The sequence below is a fragment of the Loxodonta africana genome, chromosome 4 (genome assembly GCF_030014295.1).
Source record: "Loxodonta africana isolate mLoxAfr1 chromosome 4, mLoxAfr1.hap2, whole genome shotgun sequence".
NCBI lineage: Eukaryota > Metazoa > Chordata > Mammalia > Proboscidea > Elephantidae > Loxodonta > Loxodonta africana.
Genome location: NC_087345.1, coordinates 142,679,729 through 142,703,710, shown reverse-complemented (window position 1 = coordinate 142,703,710; position 23,982 = coordinate 142,679,729). Strand labels below are relative to the sequence as shown.

At 41.6% G+C, this 23,982-nt stretch overlaps 1 protein-coding gene across 2 annotated transcripts in view; it reads right to left on the bottom strand.

The window, feature by feature from the left end:
- Nucleotides 1-3,546: 3,546 nt before the first annotated feature.
- Nucleotides 3,547-23,982, bottom strand: part of AKR1E2 (aldo-keto reductase family 1 member E2) — a 44,628-nt gene continuing 24,192 nt past the window's right edge. For both annotated transcript variants that reach the window (XM_064284816.1, XM_064284817.1), the window contains 4 exons: nt 22,705-22,777; nt 21,672-21,752; nt 12,102-12,187; nt 3,547-11,679 (listed from right to left, as the gene is read on the bottom strand). In XM_064284816.1, coding sequence (XP_064140886.1) covers nt 11,637-11,679; nt 12,102-12,187; nt 21,672-21,752; nt 22,705-22,777 — 283 coding nt within the window. In that variant the 3' untranslated portion in view covers nt 3,547-11,636. The remainder of the gene's footprint in view (nt 11,680-12,101; nt 12,188-21,671; nt 21,753-22,704; nt 22,778-23,982) is intronic.

Genomic DNA, 23,982 nt, shown 5'->3' with positions numbered 1-23,982 from the left:
TTATGCAATATGTTCAGAAAGGTAAATTTATAGAGACAGAAAGTAGCTAAGTGGTTTCCTGGGGCTAGGTGTGGAAGGGGATAAACTGTAAATAGGCATGATGGTTTATTTTTTTATAAATGAAATAGAAAAATTTGTCAATGAGCTTCTACCTCCTCTCCCCCACCAAAAATAAATTATAGCACAGAACCTAGCTGGTTTCACAGAGCAAGTCTCCCAATCTTAAAATATGCAGATGACAGTTGGAAAGAATTGAATGGAATATCACTAGTTTAGATCTGCTCGCCTGTGTGCACCTACCCCTTGGAAATCTCTTTTGGGTGCTTTTAATTCCACAGGTTATCAGGTGCCTGCTTTATAGTATAAAAACAATAAAAACAACTTTCTCTTCTAAAAAAAAAACACACATATGATTCCACTGCTATTTAAGCTGTCCCAGACCACAGAAAAAGGAAAAAAGACTCTGAATTCTTTTTATGAATCATTGTAGTGCTGATCCCAAAGCATAACAAAGATGACACAAATAAAAGAGAGAACCACAGATAAATCTCATACGTAAGTAAAAAAATTAAAAAAAAATTTTTTTTTTTGAGTACTGACACAAAATGTCTTCATAAAATACAAGCAAAAAATACCTTAGGCCACTCTCTTTTATGAAAACTGATCCAAAATTCCTAAAATTAATGTTTGTAGTACCTTCATGTTGCACGACATCAAAGTTATAATGGTACCCTCAGCATTATGAAATGTGGCACCCATGAATACTAAGAAATAGAATTCACAGTACATAAAATACTAATAAAGGTCTATACCAAATGAGTAATCTTATCATCTCTAAAAGCAGCACAACCGAACATAATGTTCCTTATGATATGACCCACGTCATATTATTTAAATTTTACACTCTGTTGGTGGTATATAAAAATGCAATTGACTTTATGCTGATGTTTATCAAGAAATTTTACTAAATTCCATTGTTAATTCTAGTGAATTATCTGTAGATCATTTTGGAGTTCTTCATGTACACAATTACATCATCTACAAAATAACAACAGTTTTATTTCCTTCTTCACAATTCTGATACCCTTTATTTCTTTCATATTGGAGAGAGATGACTTTGATGGAATACAGGCACAAAACCCCTCCCAGGTTTCCTGACCTTTCTCCTTTCTGTCATATGAAGCAAAACACCTAGATCTTTTTTTTTTTTTTTTGGTAGGTGGGTGCAGACACAGAACACAGCTGAGTGAAAAAAGCTAGAATTAGGGCTGTATATTGCATTATCCCATTCATATGAAATTCTGGAAAAGGAAAAATTATGAGGACACTACAACTGCTGATACTACTTAGACAAAACCAAATACTTCACAGGACTAGTTTTCTCTATTTGAAGCAATAGGTCATGGTCTCATGGGACAATCAAGTCAATTGGTGTAATACTGTTTTTAAAGGCTCTCTCCTACCTCCCAGTTAAGTGAGCAGTATCTGAGATCTTAAAAGCTTGCAAGCAGCCATTCAATATGCAACAACTGGTCCCTATTCACCTGGAGCAACAGAGGAAGAAGGAAACCTAAGAACCAGAGAAGCAACTGGACTACAGAAATAATAGCCTCCATAAACCACTGCTTTCTCTAACATGAGACCAAAAGAACTGAATGGTGCCCAACTACCATTACCAAATGTTTCAGTCATGGAGACAATAGATAAATCCTGATAGAAAGGGAAAAAATGTGGAACAGAATTTCAAAATTTCCAAAGAATACAGATTTGCTGGACCTGTTGAGGCTGGAGGAACCCCTGAGACTATTGCCCTGAAATACTCTTCAAATCTTGAAATGAAACTATCCCCTGAAGTCATCTTTAAACAAAAATAAAAAGTCTAATTCAAAAAGTAAAGAACGGGGTATTTGGGCCTCCCCACCCATCCTGTAGATTAGCCACACATGACAACATGCCCCAAAGGCCCAGCCCACCTAACAGCCTTTGATGATGCTGTGGAAGAACATGTGACCAACAAGGAGTACAAAATACAAAAAAAAGAACACCCCTTTTCTTTATGATTTGGTGATGACTTATGCTCTGGAGTGGCCCAGCCTAACTGCATAGTGGCTTCCAGATGTAACCAGACCAGAAGGGAAAGATTTCAGCATTCATCAACTTGTCCTGGAAACACAAACTTCAGATGAACAAAACTACCTTGTGATAGCCAGTGTGCAGCTCCCTAATGTAAAACCTACAAAATACCACAGCATCTCAACAACAAAAAGACAAATAATCCAATTAAAAAATGGGAAGAGGATATGAACAGACACTCCCCCAAAGAAGACATTCAGGCTAGAAATAGAAATACCATATGATCCAGAAATCCCACTCCTAGGAATATTCCCAACAGAAATAAGAGCCATCTATGAATAGACACCCATGTTCACTGGAGCACTACTGACAATAGCAAAAAGATGGAAACAATCTAAATGTCCATCAACAGGTGAATGGATAAACAAATTATGGTACATACACACAATAGAATACTATGCAACAATGAAGAACAATGATGAATCCATGAAACATCTCACAACATGGATGAATCTGGAGGGTACTATGCTGAATGAAATAAGTTACTCACAAAAGAAAAAATATTGCATAAGACCACTATTGTAAGAACTCAAGAAAAGGCTTACACACAGAAAAAAGCATTCTTTGATGGTTATGAGGGTAGGGAAGGAGGTGGAGTGAAATCCCTAACTAGATAGTAGACGAGGACCAACTTCGGTGAAGGGAAGGACAATACACAACACAGGGGAAGTCAGCACAACTGGACCAAAACAAAAGCAGTTTCCTAGATACATCCAAACACTTTGGGGGACTGAGTAGCTGGGGGGTGGAGACTGGGGACCATAGTTCTGGAGGATATCTAGGTCAATTGGCATAACATAGTTTATAAAGAAAATGTTCTACATCCTGCTTTGGTGAGTATCGTCTGGGGTCTTAAAACTTTCCAGTGGCCATCTAAGATACATCCATTGGTTCCATCCCACTTGGAGCAAAGGAGAATGGAGAAAACCAAAGACATAGGGAAAATACTAGCCCAAAGGACTAAAGAACCAAATGAACCAGAGACTCCACCAGCCTGAGACCAGAAGTACTAGATGATGCCCAGCTACCACCAATAACCACCCTGACAAGGAATACAACAGAGAGTCCTGGACAGAACGGGACAAAAAATGTACAACAGAATTCAAATTCATATAAAAAGACCAGACAATCATCTGACGAGACTGGGAGGAACCCCTAAAACTATGGCCCCCGGGGCGCTCTGTTAACCCAGAACTGAAGCCACTCCTGAAGCCCACTTTTCAGACGAAGATTAGACTGGCCTATAAAACAAAAAAAATAATACACTTGAGGAGTGTGTTTTAGTTCAGTCAGATATACAAGAACAAATGGGCAACTCCTGTCCAAAAGCAGGATGAGAAGGCAGGAAGGGACAGGAACTGGAAAAATGGACACAAGGAACCAGGGGTGGAAAGGGAGGAGCCTACTGTCACATTGTGGGGATTGCAACCAATGTCACAAAACAATATGGGTATAAATTTTTGAATGAGAAATTAACTTGAGCTGTAAACTTCCACCTAAAGCACAATTAAAAAAAGTAAAGGATGTCATTAAGTATTGCACTTTAAATATATATATATATATATGGAGCCCTGGTGGAGCAGTGGTTAAGAGCTCGGCTGCTAATCAAGAGGTTGGCATTTCAAATTCACCAGCTGCTCCTTGGAAATCCTAAAGGGCAGTTCTACTGTGTCCTATAGGGTCGGTATGAGTTGGAATTTACTCGAAAGCAACGGGTTTGGTTTTGGTTTTAGGTATGTAGGCAGATAGATAGATAGATGATGGATGGATGGATGGATGGATGGATAGGTAGACAGACAGACAGATAGATAGAACAAAAACTCATTGGCTGTCAAGTTGCTTCTGACTCATAGCAACCCTATAGGTCAGAGTAGAACTGCCCCATGTGGTTTCCAAGGAGTGGTTGATGGGTTCGAACTGCTGGCCTTTTGGTTAGCAGCCAAGATCTTAACCACTGTACCACTGAAACTCTTTAAGCTTTATAAATTCCCAATATCTGCTTATTTTCACTGTCCTTTGTTGCTTTCCTCACATAGATCAACAGAACCTGAAAATCAAATAGGAGTGTGAAGGTTGCCATCTTCTGTCAGAACTGCAAGTGAGTTCATTAAGTGTTTCACAATCGCCACTTGGTAGTACATTTATTTACCTACAGTTTTGCTGCAGCCTGGGGAAAATAAATCCATGAAACACAAATATTTAGCTTTCAGTTGAAAGTATTACAGAAACTCATAGCATTTTCATCACAGGTAATTATGTGCTACATATTTTCACCAAAATAATTCTCACATGGCTTTATATCCCACGCAATCCAACCCAAAAATTCTGAACCCTGGGATAATGCAGTTTTGACATTAATTAAGTAAGCGACAATTCTAGAGTAATGGAAAGAGCTCAGAACCCAGAGCTCAAAAAAAAATTCTGCCATGGACATGCTGGGGGCCTCAAAGACCTCAGTTGTCTTTATCTGTAAAAATAGAGGAACTATTCATTGCATCACTTTTCACAAGAGCCAAAAGGTGGAAGCAACCTAAATCTCCATCAACAGATAAATGGATAAACAAAATGTGATATATACATACAATGGAATACTACTCAGCCATAAAGAAAAATAAAGTCCTGACGCATGCCACGACACGGATGAACCTTGAAAACATGCTAAGTAAGCCAGACGCAAAAGGATAAATCTGTATGATCTCACTTATATGAAATGAGGAAATGCATAGAAACCAAAGCTTATCGTCAGTTACCAGGGGTGGGAGGAAGGGGGGGATTTGGGCAGTTTTTGCTTAGGGGGCGTTGAGTTTATGTTAATGATGGTGGAATAATTTGCAAAAGGATAGAAAAATGGTTTCACAACATTAAGAATGTAATCAATGTCAGTGAGTTAGACATTAGAAATTATTGATTGGCGAATGTTTTGTTGTGTATATTTTTACCACAATAAAAAAAAAATAGAAGAAATAGCACCTCCCTCAAGCTATTGTGAGGACGGACTGAGGCAGATTGTGTAAAACACGGTATATTATAGGCTTCCACTCTCTTAGGAACAGAGACCCACCTTCCATAGCAAAGCTAACCTCCACCTCTGCAGTCACACATACAGAGCCTAAAGAAAATGAGAAATGTCCTTGAAACTCAAGTAGAAAAGGCTTGCCTAGATCCCACCAGTGGTTTTTATGTCCTTTGGGTGTCAGAGGTCAGCTGTTTGATAAAAAAAGGAAAAGCCACAGGCTCTGTATTTATAATCCCCTTGGGAGTGACATGAAAGTTTGGATCAGCCCCATCCTGTGGTGAGCCTATTAAGAACAGAAAGCAAGGCCCCCATAGCAGACAATTTGAGTGGCAGTGGAGGCTGGACTGGCTATGCTCCCACCCTTTAACGCTCTCAGATACCCTTAGGACTCAGTTGGTTCATAGCATGTTTTTATTAGTTGCCACAGAGTCAGTTCTAACTCATGGTGACCCCATGTGTTACAGAGTAGAACTGCTCCACAGGGTTTTCTTGGCTATAATCTTAATGGAAGCAGATCACCAGGCTTTTTCTTATGTGGTACTGCTGGGTGGGTTCGAACCACCAACCCTTTATTTTTTTTCCAACCCTTAGGTTAGTGCAAACTAGGGACCTAGGTTCATATCTTATGTTCCCCCCAAAAAATTGGTAGAGTGTAAAGAATAAGGCCCAGAGCCTCCATGTCTTTTCCTTAATCCACAGCTCTGGCAAACAGTTTACCCAGGAGGAGCCATGAGATTCTAACTTTCCTACACCACAGTTTAGGGGGCAAATGCTGAACCATCACCTGTGTTCCTAAACGCTCTAGCACCGTCCCCATCTATTTTAATAGGAAATGTGATTTCCACCTCCATCAGATCTATACACACTCAATCCTTTATAAGTCAAAGAACTCCAGATTTACTTAAGCCCAGGAATTTAGTGCCGGTCAGTCAGTCCTGCAGAGAAGACATTGAAAACTCCATTATCCTGTTGCTCCAGCTAGTTATCCAGGTGGCCCAGAAGCAGCCACATTTCATAACCCTGACTAACCATAAACACGTTGCTGTTGAGTCGATTTGACTCATAGCAACCCTGTGACTAACCAAAGAGGCTTAATTATGGTTATAAAGAGCCCTGGTGGTACAGTAGTTTAAGTGCCCAGCTATTAACCAAAAGGTCGGCGGTTTGAACCCGCCAGCCACTCTGTGGGAGAAAGATGTGGCAGTCTGTCTCCATAAAGATTTACAGCCCTGGAAACACTATGGGGCAGCTCTGCAGTTTGAATCCACTAGGAGCACCTTGGAAACCAAATGGAGCAGTTCTGCACTGTCCTCTAGGGTCGCTATGAGTTAGAATCGACTTGATGGCAATGGGTTTGTTTTTTTGTGTTTTGTTTTTGTTTTTTGAGTTGTAATCAACTCAATAGCGGTGGATTTGGTTGGGTTTGGATAGTGGTACAGAGTCACTCGGAACACCAAAGACCACAAGAATGATAGCCTCACAAAACTGAAGGAAGGCAGAGGACCAGGTGTAGAAAGACAGAAATGAAACAACTCTGTAAGTCTCAGAGGCAGGAAGCCCAAAAAACATCTTTTAGCAGGAAATCATGTCAGAATGCTGCTGCTCCCACTGGACACCTCCACCGCCACAAGCACAGTTAGAATCCAACTTTGTCCCACTTGCTGTAGACATAAAGCCCAATGGAAGTGTTCCTCTGGCCAAGCCTCGTCTTGTCAGGTTGGTTCTTGGTTACTGTAGGGTAAGGACAGAGAGAGAATTTGGCCCATTTGGCTTCGATACTGTCTCTCTAAGACTACTCAGAATGAAGAAAAAGGGGGTGGGGGTGGCCGAAAGAAAGAGTAAGTAAGCAAGTTCATGCAAGTCCAACCACTTGGAGACCATTAATGTTCTTTAATGAAGATAAAAGAAAATCAAAGAAAAAGAACAAAAAGAGTAAGGTGTCAGACAGCTGTTGCTCGGTGGTATCCGTGGCAGCAATTATATGCCCCCAAAAGAGGAAGACCTTCAACAAGATGGATTGACACAGTGGCTACAACAATGGGCTCAAGCAGAGCGATGATTGTGAGGATGGCGCAGGACCAGGCAATGTTTCATTCTGTTGTGCATAGGGTTGCTATGAGTCGGAACCAACTCCACAGGACCTAACAACAAAAACAATAACAACAGAAAGGGAGAACCAGAGGTCCCCAGTCATGGAATCATGTATATTCATGTTATTTAAAAATTTCAATGCTCTTTCTCTTACCACTCATGTCTCCCTAGCATTAATAGCCTATATTTTGATCCTCTTAAGGAGCCCTGGTAGCACAGTGGTTAAAAGCTCGGCTGCTAACAAAAAGGTCAGCAGTCTGAATCCACCAGCTCCTCGGAAACTCTACGGGGCAGTTCTACTCTGTCCTATGGGGTCACTGTGAGTTGGAATCGATTCGACAGCAATGCGTTTTTGTTTTTGTTTTTAAGGTATTAAAAATTGTGAAAGCTGTGCAAACGAAGAAGAGTCTGTGCACAAAACTGTTGTCAGGGAACATTGCTAGGGATAGAGGAGACCATTATAGCCAATGCCAATCTCTTCAGACAGAAACCAGAGCCCTGGAAAAGAATAGCAGACATGGTATAAATAAAGTACACAACCCATGTTGTTGTTGTTAGGTGCCATCAAGTTGGTTCCAACTCATAGCGATCCCATGTACAACACAACAGAACACTGCCCAGTCCTGCCCCATTCTCACAATCATTGTTATGCTTGAGCCCACCTGTTGCAGCCACTGTGTCAATCCATCTTCTTAAGGGTCTTCCTCGTTTTTACTGACCGCCTACCAAGCATGATGATCTTCCCCAGGGACTGATCCCTCCTGATAACATGTCCAAAGTATGTGAGATGTAGTCTCACAATCCTTACTTCCAAGAAGCATTCTGGTTGTACTTCTTCCAAGACAGATTTGTTCGTTCTTCTGGAAGTCCACAGTATATTCAATATTCTTCGCAAACACTACAATTCAAAGGCATCAATTCTGCAGTCTTCTGTATTCACTGTTTAGCTGATAAGGCGATTGAAAACATCATGGCTTGGGTCAGGCGTACCTTCGTCTCCAAGGTGACATCTTTGTTTTTTAATATTTTAAAGAGATCTTTTGCAGCAGATTTGCCCAGTGCAAGACATCTTTTGATTCGATCGCTGCTTCCATGGGCTTTGGAAACCCTGCTGGCGTAGTGGTTAAGAGCTATGGCTGCTAACCAAAAGGTCAGCAGTTCAAATCCACCAGGCACTCCTTGGAAATTCTATGGGGGCAGTTCTACTCTGTCCTATAGGGTCGCTATGAGTCAGAATCGACTCGACAGCAACAGGTTTGGTTTTTTTGTTTTTTTTTTTTGCTCCTTGGGTTTTGTGTATCCAAGTAAAATAAAATCCTTGACAACTTCAATCTTTTCTCCGTTTACATGATGTTGCACAAGCCATAATGACATAGATATACTGAAAGGGTAGAGTAAGAAACAGTCTACACAAAAGACTTAAAAGCTGGGGTCCATGTAAGGAACCTGGACGAGATGAAGGCTGGAGACACCCAACCCTCATCTGAGTCAGGAAAGCAGGGATTAAAGGATTTTCATTGATTGAAAACCCAGCCCGAGTACTACTGTGGGTTCTGACCCTCTGGTGTCCCAATACCATATTATTGATATGAGATAATCTCCCCTTTGAAGAGGGCAAGAGTAACATCATGTTAATTAGGCTTAAGAAAAAAAGGATCCCTGACGATTTGGGTATAAGTGACCAGGGACATATGCAAATGGTAAGGTTAGATCTGTGACTCTGTGTGGAAAATAAAGAAGAGAAAAACACACACAGGAAGAGAAGGAGTACTACATGCCGATCATTGTGTTCAGTGCTTTACATGCATTTCATTATGTAATCTTAACAGCCCTAGAGAGATACTAACCAAAAAAAGGGAAGGTTTAAGTGATTAAGTAAACGACTTCCCCAAAGCAGGCAAAGTCACACATCCCTAGTACGAAGCCACTAAGCAGCACTAAGGGCTCAAGCACTGCCATCCCCCCATCCCAAAGGTTATTTCCCAAGACCCTGGGCACAACCCTATCGCCCTGTGGGGAAATCATGTGCAGAGCTCATTAGGTGCTTTTAAGAACCAGGCAAAGTGCATTGGAGTTTTGTTTGCAACAGCAAAATCCCTGAAAACCACCACCCAGCCCCTCCTAAAGCCAAATGGTGAAAATAAAATCCAATAGAGCCATACGATAGAAAACAACACAGCTGTTAAAAATAATGAGGTGGATTATTACATGCTAGCGTGGAAAGATGTCCAACGCATTTTTATAAATGAAAACAGCAAGATGCGAGAGAGAGAGGGAAATTTGCAGTCCATAACTAATCAATGATAAGAAGGAATGAATGCAGAAAAATTAAAGAAGTCCCTGGCAGTGGGGCTGGGGCAGGGTCAGAAACTGACAGTTATTATGCAGGTGGTAGGAGACCCTCAAGGGAGTACTTTCACACTCTGGATGCTTCCATTGGTCCATTATAGACAGTTTCCTTATTAAGCCTCTCATTGGAGCTTTTGGATGCCCTCCTTGGACACCCCCTTCCTAACTCCACCCATACTATAATTAACATCACAGGGAGAACTGGGCTTTCTTTTTTTTTCCATCCCTAACAAATGTCTTTTAGTTTTGGTGACACATGTGGCAAACACCTCTCTTGGGCAAAGATTAGGTGGAGTATATATAAACCAGGGGTCCCAGAGCCAAGACCTAAGCCCCACAAGATTCACACGTGCCCAGGTACATTTGGGAGGCTGGGACAGGAAGGCAGACATTATCTACTGAAATTCTATTTGCATGAGGAATTGGGGAACAAGAAGATAACGATAATAGAAATGATAAGAGCTAATTCTTATTGAGCCTTATAGGCCAGACACTGTTATCAACAACCTTGTGAAGTACTATTATTGTCTCCATTTAACAAATAAGGAAATTGAGACACTGTAAGGTTAGGTAATCTTAACAGCTAGAAAGAGGCTGAAATTCAAGCCCAGGCCTTTTGACTACAGAACCCACACTCCTAACCCCGCTGGACCACCTGATGACATTGAGCCTAACTGCCCCCAAGCTAAACTCTTTCAGCCACCATTGAAAAGAATTTCTTAACCCTGTCCCTTCTCCAAGCGTTCTGTCAGATGGGGAAGGAGCTCTGAGAGGTTCATACAGTGCAATAATATGGGAGAACAATGGGCACAGACACCCAGATTTTCTTCTAGCTTAACTCCCTTTGGATAGGGGCCAAAGTCCTAGAAGGAGATTGGCTAAAATAACCAGTGAGTCAAAAAAAAAGCTAAATCCCTGCAGATTCTGTATGAAATTAAGGGCACAGAACTAGGCCAAATATGCTGAGCAGAGATGGCTAGACAGTGACCACAAATCCCCAGGAGGCTGGGAATCTATGGGCCATATTGGGAATAGTGTGCACCAATGAACTAGCATACTGCACTAAACAAGCCTAGAAGTGAATATCCCATCTCTGCCCTTGATAAGTCACCAAGATTCACATCTGCTTTCCAACACAGTGAGTTTGACCAGGCTAAACAGTGAGCGTGTGAGGGGGAAATATGATCCATATTTCATCTTTGATTTGGGGTTTCCACAGGTATAATCTGATTTACCAGAAGACTTTATTTAAAAAATAGGAGTTAAAAATTAGGATTTTAAATAAGAACAAAAGCCTCTCTTGAATTGATATAGCTTCCCTGTTTCACCCAATTTTCCTTTCAATGTGCAAAGGTATGGATTTTGCTTCAAAATAATCTAGGGTTGGTAGGGAGTAGAGGGTAGTATAGAAAAGGAAGACTGGCCATGGCTGATAATTGTTGAAGCTGTTGAAGCTGAGTAACGGCAATAGAGAGTCAATATACTATCTTCTCAACTCTTATATACACTTAAATATTTCCCTAATACAATGTTTTTTAAAACGTGCAGGTAAATAATTCATGAGTTATCAAATATCCTTCCTTTCTTAGAACGTAGAAGCCATATAGCGTGTTTTGTAAAAATTCTAACACACTATGTACTCAATAGAGTCATAAGAATAGTATGGATACTGCAATGGAGAGAGGAAACATTATTTGGGAATAATAATTCCAGAAAATTAAATAAATTTAGATAAATATGCTTTATTCTTTTTAGAAAGACACCTGCAACACACACGCTTATTAACAATTTTCGGCAGAGGAACCCATAGTAATCACCAAGACCACACTGAATCCTTCAGATTTCTCAGAGAACAAGGCTTCAGTTTCAGGCAGAAATCCACTGAAATCAAACTCTGCTCATCGCAAGCCAAAGCTGCCTCTGTCACTGTGACCACAGTGCCCTCAGCAGACACAGGGCAGACGAGAACGTTTTCAGAAGGGTCAACGTTGCCAAAAATAACAATTTTTCTGGGCTGAGCAGGCAATGAGGATGAGGGAAGCTACTCTTAGTATTCTATATTGAAAGGGTAGTCTTTGTGATTTTCAGCTCTGAAAACAAGTCAAAGATTGAAACAGAATGATTATCATTTTTTAAGAGAAACATTTTCAATAATACAGTTACATATTTTTAAACTCCCCCACGTACGAAATTAGTCTTTGGCTTCATTCAGTGGCCCATGTTCAAACTGATGAGAATTATACCCTATAGGACAGAGTAGAACTTCCCCATAGGGTTTTCAAGGCTGTAAATCTTAACGGAAACACATCTTTCGCGCATGGAGCAGTTGGTGAGTTTGAACTGCCAACCTTTCAGTTACCAGCTGAGCACTTAACCATTGCACTACCAGAGGTCCATTATTAAGGTTTAATAACCTAAAATGTATATAATCAATACCAGTTTAGGAACCAGTCATCCAATCTGTATATTGCTCCCTTTTAGAATAAAAAGAAAGTAAAGAAGTCATAGTTACATGGGGAATCTGGCCATTCGGAAATCCCTGTCTAGGCAGAGGAGTTCATCTACTTCTTGTTCTGCTAATTCAAAATCAAACACCTGCAATCAAAATAAAATGTTCATAGAAAATTCAGCTCAGCTAATATTTATTTGAGCACCTGTCATGTGCAAAGCACTGTACTATTTCTATATGGGGTGCAAAAATGTAAAAGAAACACCTCCTTAGACACCTGAAACTACCTAGGTTCCCAAAATGCACTTTGATTTTGATTATTTGCTGGTGTTGGCTTGTTGTTGTTGTTAGGTGCCACTGTGTCACTTACGACTCATAGTGACATTACGCACAACAGAACGAAACACTGCCTGGTCCTGCACCATCCTCACAATCTTTGTTATGCTTGAGCCCATTGTTGCAGCCACTGTACAAATTCATCTCGTTGAGGGTCTTTCTCCTTTTCACTGACCCTCTACTTTACCAAGCATTATGTCCTTCTCCCCCCACGTGTCTGTCAGTTTGTCGTACTGTGGGGGCTTGTGTGTTGCAGTCATGCTGGAAGCTGTGCCACCAGTATTCAGATAGCAGCAGGGTCACCCATGGAGGACAGGTTTCAGCTGAGCTTCCAGACTAAGACAGACTAGCAAAAAGGACCTGGCAGTCTACTTCTGAAAAGCATTAGCCAGTGAAAGCCTTATGAATAGCAGCAGAATATTGTCTAATATAGTGCTGGAAGGTGAGCCCCCCATATTGGAAGGCACTCAAAAGATGACTGGGAATGAGCTGCCTCCTCAAAGTAGAGTCGACCTTAATTACGTGGATGGAGTAAAGCTTTCGGAAGCTTCATTTGCTGATGTGGCACAATTCAAAATGAGAAGAAACAGCTGTAAACATCCATTAATAATCAGAACATGGAATGTAAGAAGTATGAATCTAGGAAAATTGGAAATCATCAAAAATGAAACAGAATGCATAAACATCAATATCCTAGGCATTAGTGAGCTGAAATGGAATGGTATTGGCCACTTTGAACCGGACAATCATATAGTCTACTATGCTGGGAATGACAACTTGAAGAGGAACGGTGTTGCATTCATCGTCAAAAAAACGTTTCAAGATCTATCCTGAAGTACAACGCTGTCACCGATAGGGTAATATCCATATGACTACAAGGAAGAACAGTTAATACGACTATTATGCAAATTTACGCACCAACCACTAGTGCCAAAGATGAAAAAATAGAAGATTTTTATCAGCTGCTGCAGTCTGAAATTGATCACACACGCATTCAAGATGCACTGATAATTACTGATGATTGGAATACGGAAGTTGGAAACAAAGAAGAAGGATCGGTAGTTGGAAAATATGGCCTTGGTGATAGAAACAATGCCAGAGATAGGATGATAGAATTTTGCAAGACCAATGACTTCTTCATTGCAAATACCTTCCTTCACTAACATAAACGGCAACTATACACATGGACCTCACCAGATGGAACACACAGGAAGCAAACTGACTACATCTGTGGAAAGAGATGATGGAAAAGCTTAATATCATCAGTCAGGACAAGGCCAGGGGCTGACTGTGGGACAGACCATCAATTGCTCATATGCAAGTTCAAGCTGAAACTGAAGAAAATCAGAGCAAGTCCACAAGAGCCAAAATATGACCTTGAGTATATCCCACCTGAATTTACAGACCATCTCAAGAATAGACTTGACACATTGAACACCAGTGACCAAAGACCAGACAAGTTGTGGAATGACATCAAGGACATCATCCATGAAGAAAGCAAGAGGTCATTGAAAACACAGGAAAGAAAGAAAAGACCAAGATGGATGTCAGAGGAAACTCTGAAACTTGCTCTCGAATGTCGAGCAGCTAAAGCAAAAGGAAGAATTGATGAAGTAAAAGAGCTGAACAGAAGATTTCGAAGGGCAGCTCGAAAAGACAAAGTATTACAATGACATGTGCAAAAAGCTGGAGATGGAAAACCAAAAGGGAAGAACACGCCAGGTGTTTCTTAAGCTGAAAGAACTGAAGAAAAAAATCAAGCCTCAAGTTGCAATACTGAAGGATTCTACAGGAAAATATTAAACAACGCAGGAAGCATCAAAAGAAGATGGAAGGAATACACAGAGTCATTATACCAAAAAGAATTAGTCGATATTCAGCCATTTCAAGAGGTAGCATATGATCAGGAACCAGTACTGAAGGAAGAAGTCCAAGCTGCTCTGAAGGCACTGGTGAAAAACAAGCCTCCAGGAATTGATGGAATATCAATTGAGATGTTTCAACAAAGAGATGCAGCGCTGGAGGTGTTCACTCGTTTATGCCAAGAAATATAGAAGACAGCTTCCTGGTCAACTGACTGGAAAAGATCCATATTTATGCCTATTCCCAAGAAAGGTGATCCAACTGAATGTGGAAATTATAGAACAATATCATTAATATCACATGCAAGCAAAATTTTGCTGAAGATCATTCAAAAACAGCTGCAGCAGTATATCAACAGGGAACTGTCAGAAATTCAGGCCTGTTTCAGAAAAGGGTCGCTATAAGCTGGAACCAACTCGGCGGCACCTAACAACAACAACAATGTCCTTCTCCACGGACTGATCCCTCCTGACAACATCTCCAAAGAATGTAAACCGCAGTCCTGCCATCCTTGCTTCTAAAGAGCATTCTGGTTGTACTTCTTCCAAAACAGATTTGTTCGTTCTTTTGGCAGTCCACAGTATATTCAATAGTCTTTGCCAATACAACTCAAAGGCATCAGTTCTTCTTTGGTCTTCCTTATTCATTGACCAGCTTTCACATGCGAGGCAACTGAAAACACCATGGCTTGGGTCAGGCGCACCTTAGTCTTCAATGTGACATCTTTGCTTTTCAACACTTTAAATAGGTCTTTTGTAGCACATTTGCCCAATGCAATGCATCTTTTGATTTCTTGACTGCTGCTTCTATGGGTGTTGATTGTGGATCCAAGTAAAATGAAATCCTTGACAACCTCAATCTTGTCTTCATTTATCATGATGTTGCTTATTGGTCCATTTGTGAGAATTTTTGTTTTTTTGATGTTGAGGTGTAATCCATACTGAAGGCTGTGGGCTTTGATCTTCATCAGTAAGTGCTTCAAGTCCTCTTCACTTTCAGCAAGCAAGACTGTGTCTTCTGCATAACTCCGGTTGTTAATATGTCTTCTTCTAATCCTGATGCCCTGTTCCTCTCCATATAGTCCAGCTTCTTGGATTTATTTGCTCAGCATACAGATTGAATAGGTATGGTGAAAGAATACAACCCTGACTCACACCTTTCCTGACTTTAAATCATGCAGTATCCCCTTGTTCTGTTCAAACAACTGCCTCTTGATTCATGTAAAGAGTCCTCATAAGCACAAGTGTTTCGGAATTTCCATTCTCCCCAATGTTATCCATAATTTGTTGTGATGTATACAGTCAAATGCCTTTGCATAGTCAATAAAACACAGGTATACATCCTTCTGGTATTCTCTGCTTTCAGCCAGAATCCACCTGACATCAGTAATGATATCCCTGGCTCCACATCCTCCTCTGAAACCGGCCTGAATTTCTGGCAGGTCCCTGTCGATACACGGCTGTAGCCACTTTTGAATGATCTTCAGCAAAATTTTGCTTGCATGTGATATTGGTATTGTTCAATAATTTCTGCATTCAGTTGGATCACCTTTCTAGGAAATAGGCATAAATATGGATCTCTTCCAGTCAGTTGGCCAAGTAACTGTCTTTCAAGTTTCTTGGCAGAGACGAGTGGGGACTTCAAGCACTGCATCTGTTTGTTGAAACATCTCAGTTGATATTCTGTCAATTGCTGGAGCCTTGTTTTTCAGTGCAGCTTGGATTTCTTCCTTCAGTACCATCGATTCCTGATCATATGTTACCTCCTGAAATGGTTGAACGTCAACCAATTCTTTTTGGTATAGTGACTCTGTGTGTTCCTTCCATCTTCTTTTGATGCTTCTTACGTTATTTAATATTTTTCCTGTAGAATCCTTCAGTATTGCAACTCGAGGCTTGAGTTTTTTTCTTCAGTTTTTTCAGCTTGAGAAATGCTGAGCATGTTCTTCCCTTTTAGTTTTCTATCTCCAGGTCTTTGCATATATCATCATAATATTTTATTTTGTCTTCTCAAGCCACCCTTTGAAATCTTCTGTTCAGCTCTTCATCATTTTTTCCTTTTGCTTTAGCTACTTGACATTCAAGGGCAAGTTTCAGAGTCTCTTCTGACATCCATTTGGGTCTTTTCTTTCTTTCCTGTCTTTTTAATGACCTCTTGCTTTCTTCATGGATGATGTCCTTGATGTCATTCCACAACTCGTCTGGTCTTTGGTCATTAGTTTTCAACGTGTCAAATCTATTCTTGAGATGGTCTCTAAATTCAGGTGGGATATACTCAAGGTCGTACTTTGGCTCTCGTCAACTTGTTCTAATTTTCTTCCGTTTCAACTTGAACTTGCATATGAGTAATTGATGGTCTGACCCGCAGTTGCTCAGCCTTGTTCTGACTGATGATATTGAGCTTTTCCATCATCTCTTTCCACAGATGTAATCGATTTGATTCCTGCATATTCCATCTGGTGAGGTCCATGTGTAGTCGCTGTTTATGTTGGTGAAAAAAGGTATCTGCAGTGAAGTCATTGGTCTTGCAAAATTCAATCATGTGATCTCTGGCATCGTTTCTATCACCAAGGCCATATTTTCCAACTACCGATCCTTCTTCGTTTCCAACTTTCGTATTCCAATCACCAGTAATTATCAGTGCATCCTGAGTGCATGTTCGATCAATTTCAGACTGCACAAGTTGGTAAAAATCTGTAATTTCTTCATCTTTGGCCTTAGTGGTTGGTGCATAAATTTGAATAATAGTCGTATTAACTGTTCTTCCTTGTAGGCGTATGGATATTATCCTATCACTGACAGCACTGTACTCCAGCAGAAATCTTGAAATGTTCTTTTTGATGATGAATGCAATTCCATTTCTCTTCAATTTGTCATTCCCAGCATAGTAGACCACATGACTGTCCGATTCAAAAAGACCAATACCATTCCATTTTGGCTCACTAATGCCTACGACATTGATGTTTATTCATTCCATTTCATTTTTGATGATTTCCAACTTTCCTAGATTCATACTTTGTACATTCCACGTTTGCAGCTGTTTCTTCTCATTTTGAATAGTGCCACATCATCAAATGGAGATCCCGAAAGCTTGACTCCATCCACATCATTACCGTCAACTTTACTTTGAGGAAGCAACTCTTTCCCAGTCGCATTTCGAGTGCCTTCCAACCTCAAGGGCTCATCTTCCGGTACTATATCTGTGTTCTACTGTTATTCATAAGATTTTCACTGCCTAATTCTTTTCAGAAGTAGACTGCTGGATCCTTCTTCCTGGTCTGTCTTAGTCTGGAAGCTCAGCTGAAACCTGTCTGCCATGGGTGACCCTGCTAATATTTGAACACCAGTGTGGCACAGCTTCCAGCATCAGCAACACACAAACTGACAGACGCGTGGGAAGGTGTTGGCTTGGCCTAGGCTAAGGTTATGAAACTTTGGAAACATGGTATACAATACTGCAATCATCTTATAGGAATAAGGAATATATGGGAATAGTTAAAAAGTGGAGCCCTCATGGCAGAGTGGTTAAGACATCGGCTGCTAACCAAAAGGTCGGCAGTTCAAATCCACCAGCTGCACCTTGGAAACCCTGTGAGGCAGTTCTACTCTGTCGTATAGTTAAAGAGTACACCAAAGAACTTTTCCCACTGCTCAAAAAAAATTTTTTCTTTCACACACCCCTACCAAGTAGGGAGTCACCTGGCCCCTGGGACTGTAAACTCTAACAGTATCTATGTCACAGTATATATGTATGAACAATCACTTTCTGTTACTTCTAAAATCGTACTCTAAACACCAGCCCTCCCCCTTTTTTTTGAGGAATATGATCCACTCCCACAACATTTTTCACAAGAGAGTATCAACCCCTCCACCCTGGAGCAGGAATTATTCCAGAGGACAAAGAAGGTAGTACAGTGATTCCAATATGCCCCTTGGAGGGTGACAGTCCACAAGGCCCCACCTCTATCCCACAGGAGAGTCACCATCCTAGAGAAATCAGTCACATCATGTGCAGTGGGTTGAATAGTGTCCCCCAAAAATTCATGTCCACCTAGAATCTCAGAATGTGACCTTATTTGGAAATAGTCTTTGTAGATGTGATTAATTAAGATGAGGTCATAGTGGATGAGGATGGGCCTTAAATCCAATGACTACTTCTACCCTGTCCTATAGGGTTGCTATGAGTTGGAATCGACTCGATGGCACTGGGTTTAGCGTCCTTATAAAAAGAGGAGAGAACACACAGAGACACAGGGAAGAAGGTCATGTGACAACGGAGGCAGAGACTACAGTGATGCAGCTACAAGTCAAGAAACACCAAGGATTGCTGGAGGCCGAAAGAAGCCTGGAAAACACAAGGAAGACTCCTCCCCTAGAGCCTTCAGAGAGAGCGTGGCCCTGCTGACACCCTGACTTCAGACTTCTGGTCTCCAGAACTGTGAGACAATCCATTTCTGCTCTTTTAAGGCTCTCAGCTTGTTGTATTTTGTTACGGCAGCCTTAGGAAACTAATACAGAGTGAAACCTGTGAGAGCCAGAGCTCGATGGGACTTCCTTGTTCTTCCAGGTCTCACAAGTTTTCCACCTTTGACAGGGTGCAGTCTTACCACTTTTCTATCATTCATTTTAGTGGAAAATATTTGAGTTTTCCTTCTCTGACAGGTTTCCGCTTTACATAGTTCCAGCATTCACACGTTTTACTGTACCTTGTAAACAGGAATTCTCACTGGGGGGAAGTGTAGGAAGGAAGGAGCAGAGTTTAGATTAAGGATTAAAGAGCAGTTTTAGAACAGTCTCAACAAATTAAGGGCTGGAGCAGTCTTGGTCCAGCATTACTGAGTGGGTATCTGGGGTAAGAGAAAAGGTATCAGACTCAGCCAACCAGCCTCTCCATTGAAGGCCAGCACTCTGTAAGGACAAGCCCCAGTACTCTTGCCTTACTCAACACCTCTGCTATTTCCCTATTTGATCCTATTTACCCAGCTCTTAGGCTGGATAAGTGTCTATCTCAGCTCTTGTACTCCTCTTGATATGATTGATGCTTCATCCTACTCCTCTTGAAACACCTCTGGTCTCCATCCTCAGCCCATCTGATCACATCTGCTTTTGGTCATTTGGGGCCCACACATCTGCCTGATCCTGCCTGACTGGTCCAGGAACAGCATCTGCCCTCAGTATGCAGCAGGTCTAATGCAAAGCAACAGGGCATTCAAGCTGCATGCCCAAGGTCCCTGAGGTGCATTTACTGCCACAAGGCCAGTAGACCCCACAGTACTAGGAGCTACAATGGCAGAATGTAGAGGCTGTCTTGGCTCTCACTTTCAATTAAACCTGAGCACAATCCTGCCAAATTTCTGAGCTCCCTCAGACAGTTATGAACCTTTGTGAATATTCATGAGGTAAGGTATCTCAAACTGGAGGGGCTACAGGGTCTTCTTTAACATATGCCCTTCCAGGAGGTATAACCAGGAATCCTGGCTGTACTGCAGGAGATAGAAGACACCTTAGTTGGGCACCCTTAGCCAGGCCCCTATGTGGGGCAGAAGCCAATCAGCCACCATGTGTCAAATTCTAACAGCTAGCCCAAGATTTGAGGCATAATTCCAAGAGGCCCCTCAGAAGTCATCTGAAAGAACAGAGTTTACTGCTTAGTCAAACTCGCAGACACTTTCCAGGCTTAAGGACTGGATGACTGGTCTCCTTCGGCTGGTCTACACCACTTAAAGATGAGGGCACCCCATGAAGAATGACGAAAAGTGCATACAGGTGGGAGGTGGGAAGGGGAACATATTTCCCACTGACAGGTGCCCAGTAGAAATAGTACTATGAGCACTACGAGGTATTCTGCCACCTTTCCCAATGGCTCTTTATCTTACATATCCTGATTCTACAAATGGGAAATACTACACTTGCCAATAATGAAGCTGTGCCCCACCTCAGCCAATCTGATATCCACAATGAGCCTAAGGGTATTGGTCAATCAATAAGTACTTGCTGAGCAGTTGTTTTGTGCTAGCTATTGTAGTAAGCCCTAGGGATATGGTAGTACCCTCATAAAACTACTGGAAAGCTCAAAGAACCACATAGCAGTAGACTTCCGGGTATCAGAGAACTATGTCTACCAAAGTTTCAATTGCCTAGCTAATCCCAAGCTCACACACGTCCATAGTGACATGACTAACGGGTATGGGCTACTAAGGATACCTATCACCCATGCAATACTTCCAAGGATGACTTCAATGACAATGATGATGATAATGATGATTAGCAGCTCATATCATCAGGGCCTTCTATACACCAGGCACTAGACTAATCACTTCACATGCATTATTATACTTAATCCTCACAACAACCGTATGAGATAGGTACACTTTTCTTTACTGATGAAAAAAACTAAGCTTAGCAAGAATAGTGAGACTTCATCTCATGTACTTTGGACATGTTATCAGTAGGAACCAGTCCCTGGAAAAGGATATCACGCTTGTTAAAGGAGAGGGTCAGCGAAAAAGAGAAGACCCTCATTGAGATGGACTGACACAGTGGCTGCGACAATGGGCTCCAACATAGCAATGATTGTAAGGATGGCACGAGACTGGGCAGTGTTTCATTCTGTTGTACATAGGGTCACTATGAGTCAGAACTGACTCAACAGCACCTAACAACAACAACAGAAAGGTTTACAGAGCTGTTAAGTGACAGGTTGGGCTTGTTGAATCCCAAGTCCACAATTTAAACCACTGTCCTGTAGACTGTGTCCTCAAGTAGGAGCCACACATGATTACAAAAACAAATTTCACAAGCTTCTGAAGTTTTTTGACTGAGGTAAAAAAAATATTGCCCTCAAAAGGATCACTGCCTCTCAGTGTTTTGTACACATTCTAGCAAATAAAGATAACTATCCAGTCGGTCTTCGTTCCTACCTCTTAAAATAAACTAGGCAAGACTCAGGATGGAAAACCTTTTCAACACCCAAGGCAACCACTCCCAAATGACCATTTAGCATGCCTCCCTGTGGCAGACACTGGCTAGCTGCCTACCAAACCTGCTTCCTCTTTTTTCTGAGCATACAACATCCCAGGCTTCTCTATAGGTTGGTGTGGCCATTATGTCTGTATCCTGCCAATTCAATGACAGTGGAATTGACATAATCCATAAAAATCTCTTTTCTCTTTCCCCATCTGTCAGATGAAGAGAGAAAACCCCAAGGCCATGGAGGAAAGCAGAGCCCTAAGAGGGAAGGAGCCTGGGTCCTTAGCCCACTGAATAAAAGGCTAACTACTAACATCCACGGTGAACTATTAGAGAAATAAACCTCTACTGCGTTAAGCCACAGGGATCCTGGGATTGTCTGTCATAGTAGTTAACCCACCCTAAAAAAAAACTAATACGTGATCCTAAATCCTTCCAAACAAAAGAAAAAAAAAACACCTTCCTGGATATTCTCTTGAATCCGCTTCGGATTGACAGATTTCGGAATCACTATCACGCCCCTTTGGATCTGAAATCGGATCAAAATCTGCAGAAGAAAAAAAAGTCTAATATCACAAAGGGAAATCATATAGAATCAAATCTAAGTAAGTAATTTTCCTAACAGTCTGAGTTTTACTGTGCAGTAAAAGTCCACAAGTCAGGTACAGTAGGAAATTTTATTACAAGCTCTTTCATACCAAAGTCCTTTAGAAATCACATTAGCATTTTTTGAACAGTTCTACAAGTATGTCTGTAATGCCTGCCACTGGCCCAAGAAGAAGGTCCGAGGACCTGCCTACACCTTAATGAGACCCCAATAACATGTGTCCAATCCCTCCAAAGAAATCTGACTTAGACCAAGAAAGATTTTAATACACTACCTCTCTGTTCCACTTTATTAAAAAAAAAAAACTTGTTGCCAGCAAGTCAATTCCAACTTACAGAGATCCTACAGGACAGAGTAGAACTGCCCTATAGGATTTCCAAGGCTGTAAATCTTTATGGAAGCAGACTGCCACATCTTTCTCCCACAGAATGGTTGGTGGGTTCAAACCACTGATCTTTCGGTTAGCAGCCAAGCACTTAACCACTGTACCACCAGGGCTCCTCGTACCACTTTATACCAAAACCAAACCCAGTGCCATCGAGTCGATTCCGACTCATAGTGACCCTATAGGACAGAGTAGAACTTCCCCATAGAGTTTCCAAGGAGCGCCTGACGGATTTGAACTGCCAACACTTTGGCTGGCAGCCATAGCCCTTAGCCACTACGCCACCAGGGTTTGTACCACTTTATACTAGCTATCAATTCAATTGTGGGGACAGAGACTGCCTGGGGACTCTACAAGTAGAAAGTCGCCCTCTGGGTCTTGAAAGGTAAGAGTAAGTAGCCTGACTATGGGAATATGCTAACCCCTCTTCCTCCTCAAAGACCGAAGGACTCCAAGAGGATGTGGAAAGTCCACTGCCAGCCAAGAGACAGCCCTCCATCCACACACCTGAGCTGGAGACTTGTTGTGCTTCTGTGCAATCGTCTTAATCACAGGATCATCCATCAAGTCGACCCCCTCGCTAGAAAGAGACAGGCCAGGTTAGTGAGCTAAAAGATTAAACATGTACACTTCTTTCTTTTAAAAAAAAAAATTCTTTCTCCGAAGTACACAAAATAGCTTTTCTGATCATGATACGTGCTTACTCTAGGAAACTTAAACAATACAGAAAAGTATATCGTCCTAAATCCCACCATCTAGAAATAAGCACTGTTAACATTTTGATGGATGCAGCTACATGTCATCATTTTTCATGGATGTTTTGTGCTTTTTCTCAAGAGCCAGGTAACAACATCGGAGCATATCAGGCAGTTGGTTCTCAGTGCTTTGGCGTGCCCCTCTGCTGGAATCCAGAATAACCACAAACGCTGACATTTAAGGGCTCTCTGACCTCACAGCTTTCTACTTTAGACCTAGCACAGTGCCTGTTGTTATTGTTACATGCCATCGGGTTGATTCTGACTCATAGCAACCCCATGTGACAGAGTAGAACTGCCCCATAGGGTTTCCTAGGCTGCACTCTTACAGAAGCAGATCACCAGGTCTTTTCTCCCACAGAGCCATCGGGTGGGTTCAAACCTCCAACCTTTCAGTTAGCAGCTGAGCTCTTAACCATTGCACCACCAGGGCTCCTTGCATAGTACCTACAGCACAATTAATAAATGTTTATTGCCAACGATAATAATCTCAGAAAAGCTCACATCAGAAGCGATGAAAGAGTTGGTATTGTAAACCGGTGGGACAACTACTGCAAGAGATTTTGAAGACTATGACAGAGTCTACATCCCTTAACATCTCTACAGGCAAAAAAGCCATTTTTTCCAACCAACATATATTAAGCAGTTACTAAGTTTCATGGAGCCCCTGTGGTGTAGTGGTTAAGAGCTTGGCTGCTAACCAAAAGGTCAGCAGTTCGAATCCACCTGCCGCTCTTTGGATGCTCTATGGAGCAAGTTCTCCCCTGTCCTGTAGGGCTGCTATGAGTCAGAACTGACTTGGCAGCAAGAAGTGTTTTGGGTTTTTACTAAGTTTCAAGCACTGAGCTAGGTATGGTTCTCAAAGTCTACTGAAGGAACTAAACAGAGCTCGTTTATTCCCTGCCATCAGGCCCAGGGTTTCAGGGAGTGTCCCTTCCCGTTGGTGGCTCCCACCACTCACTCTATCCTTGGCGTTCTTCTACCCCAGAGTTAACTGTGGAATATGACCCAGTCTTCTAGGAGCTCCCTA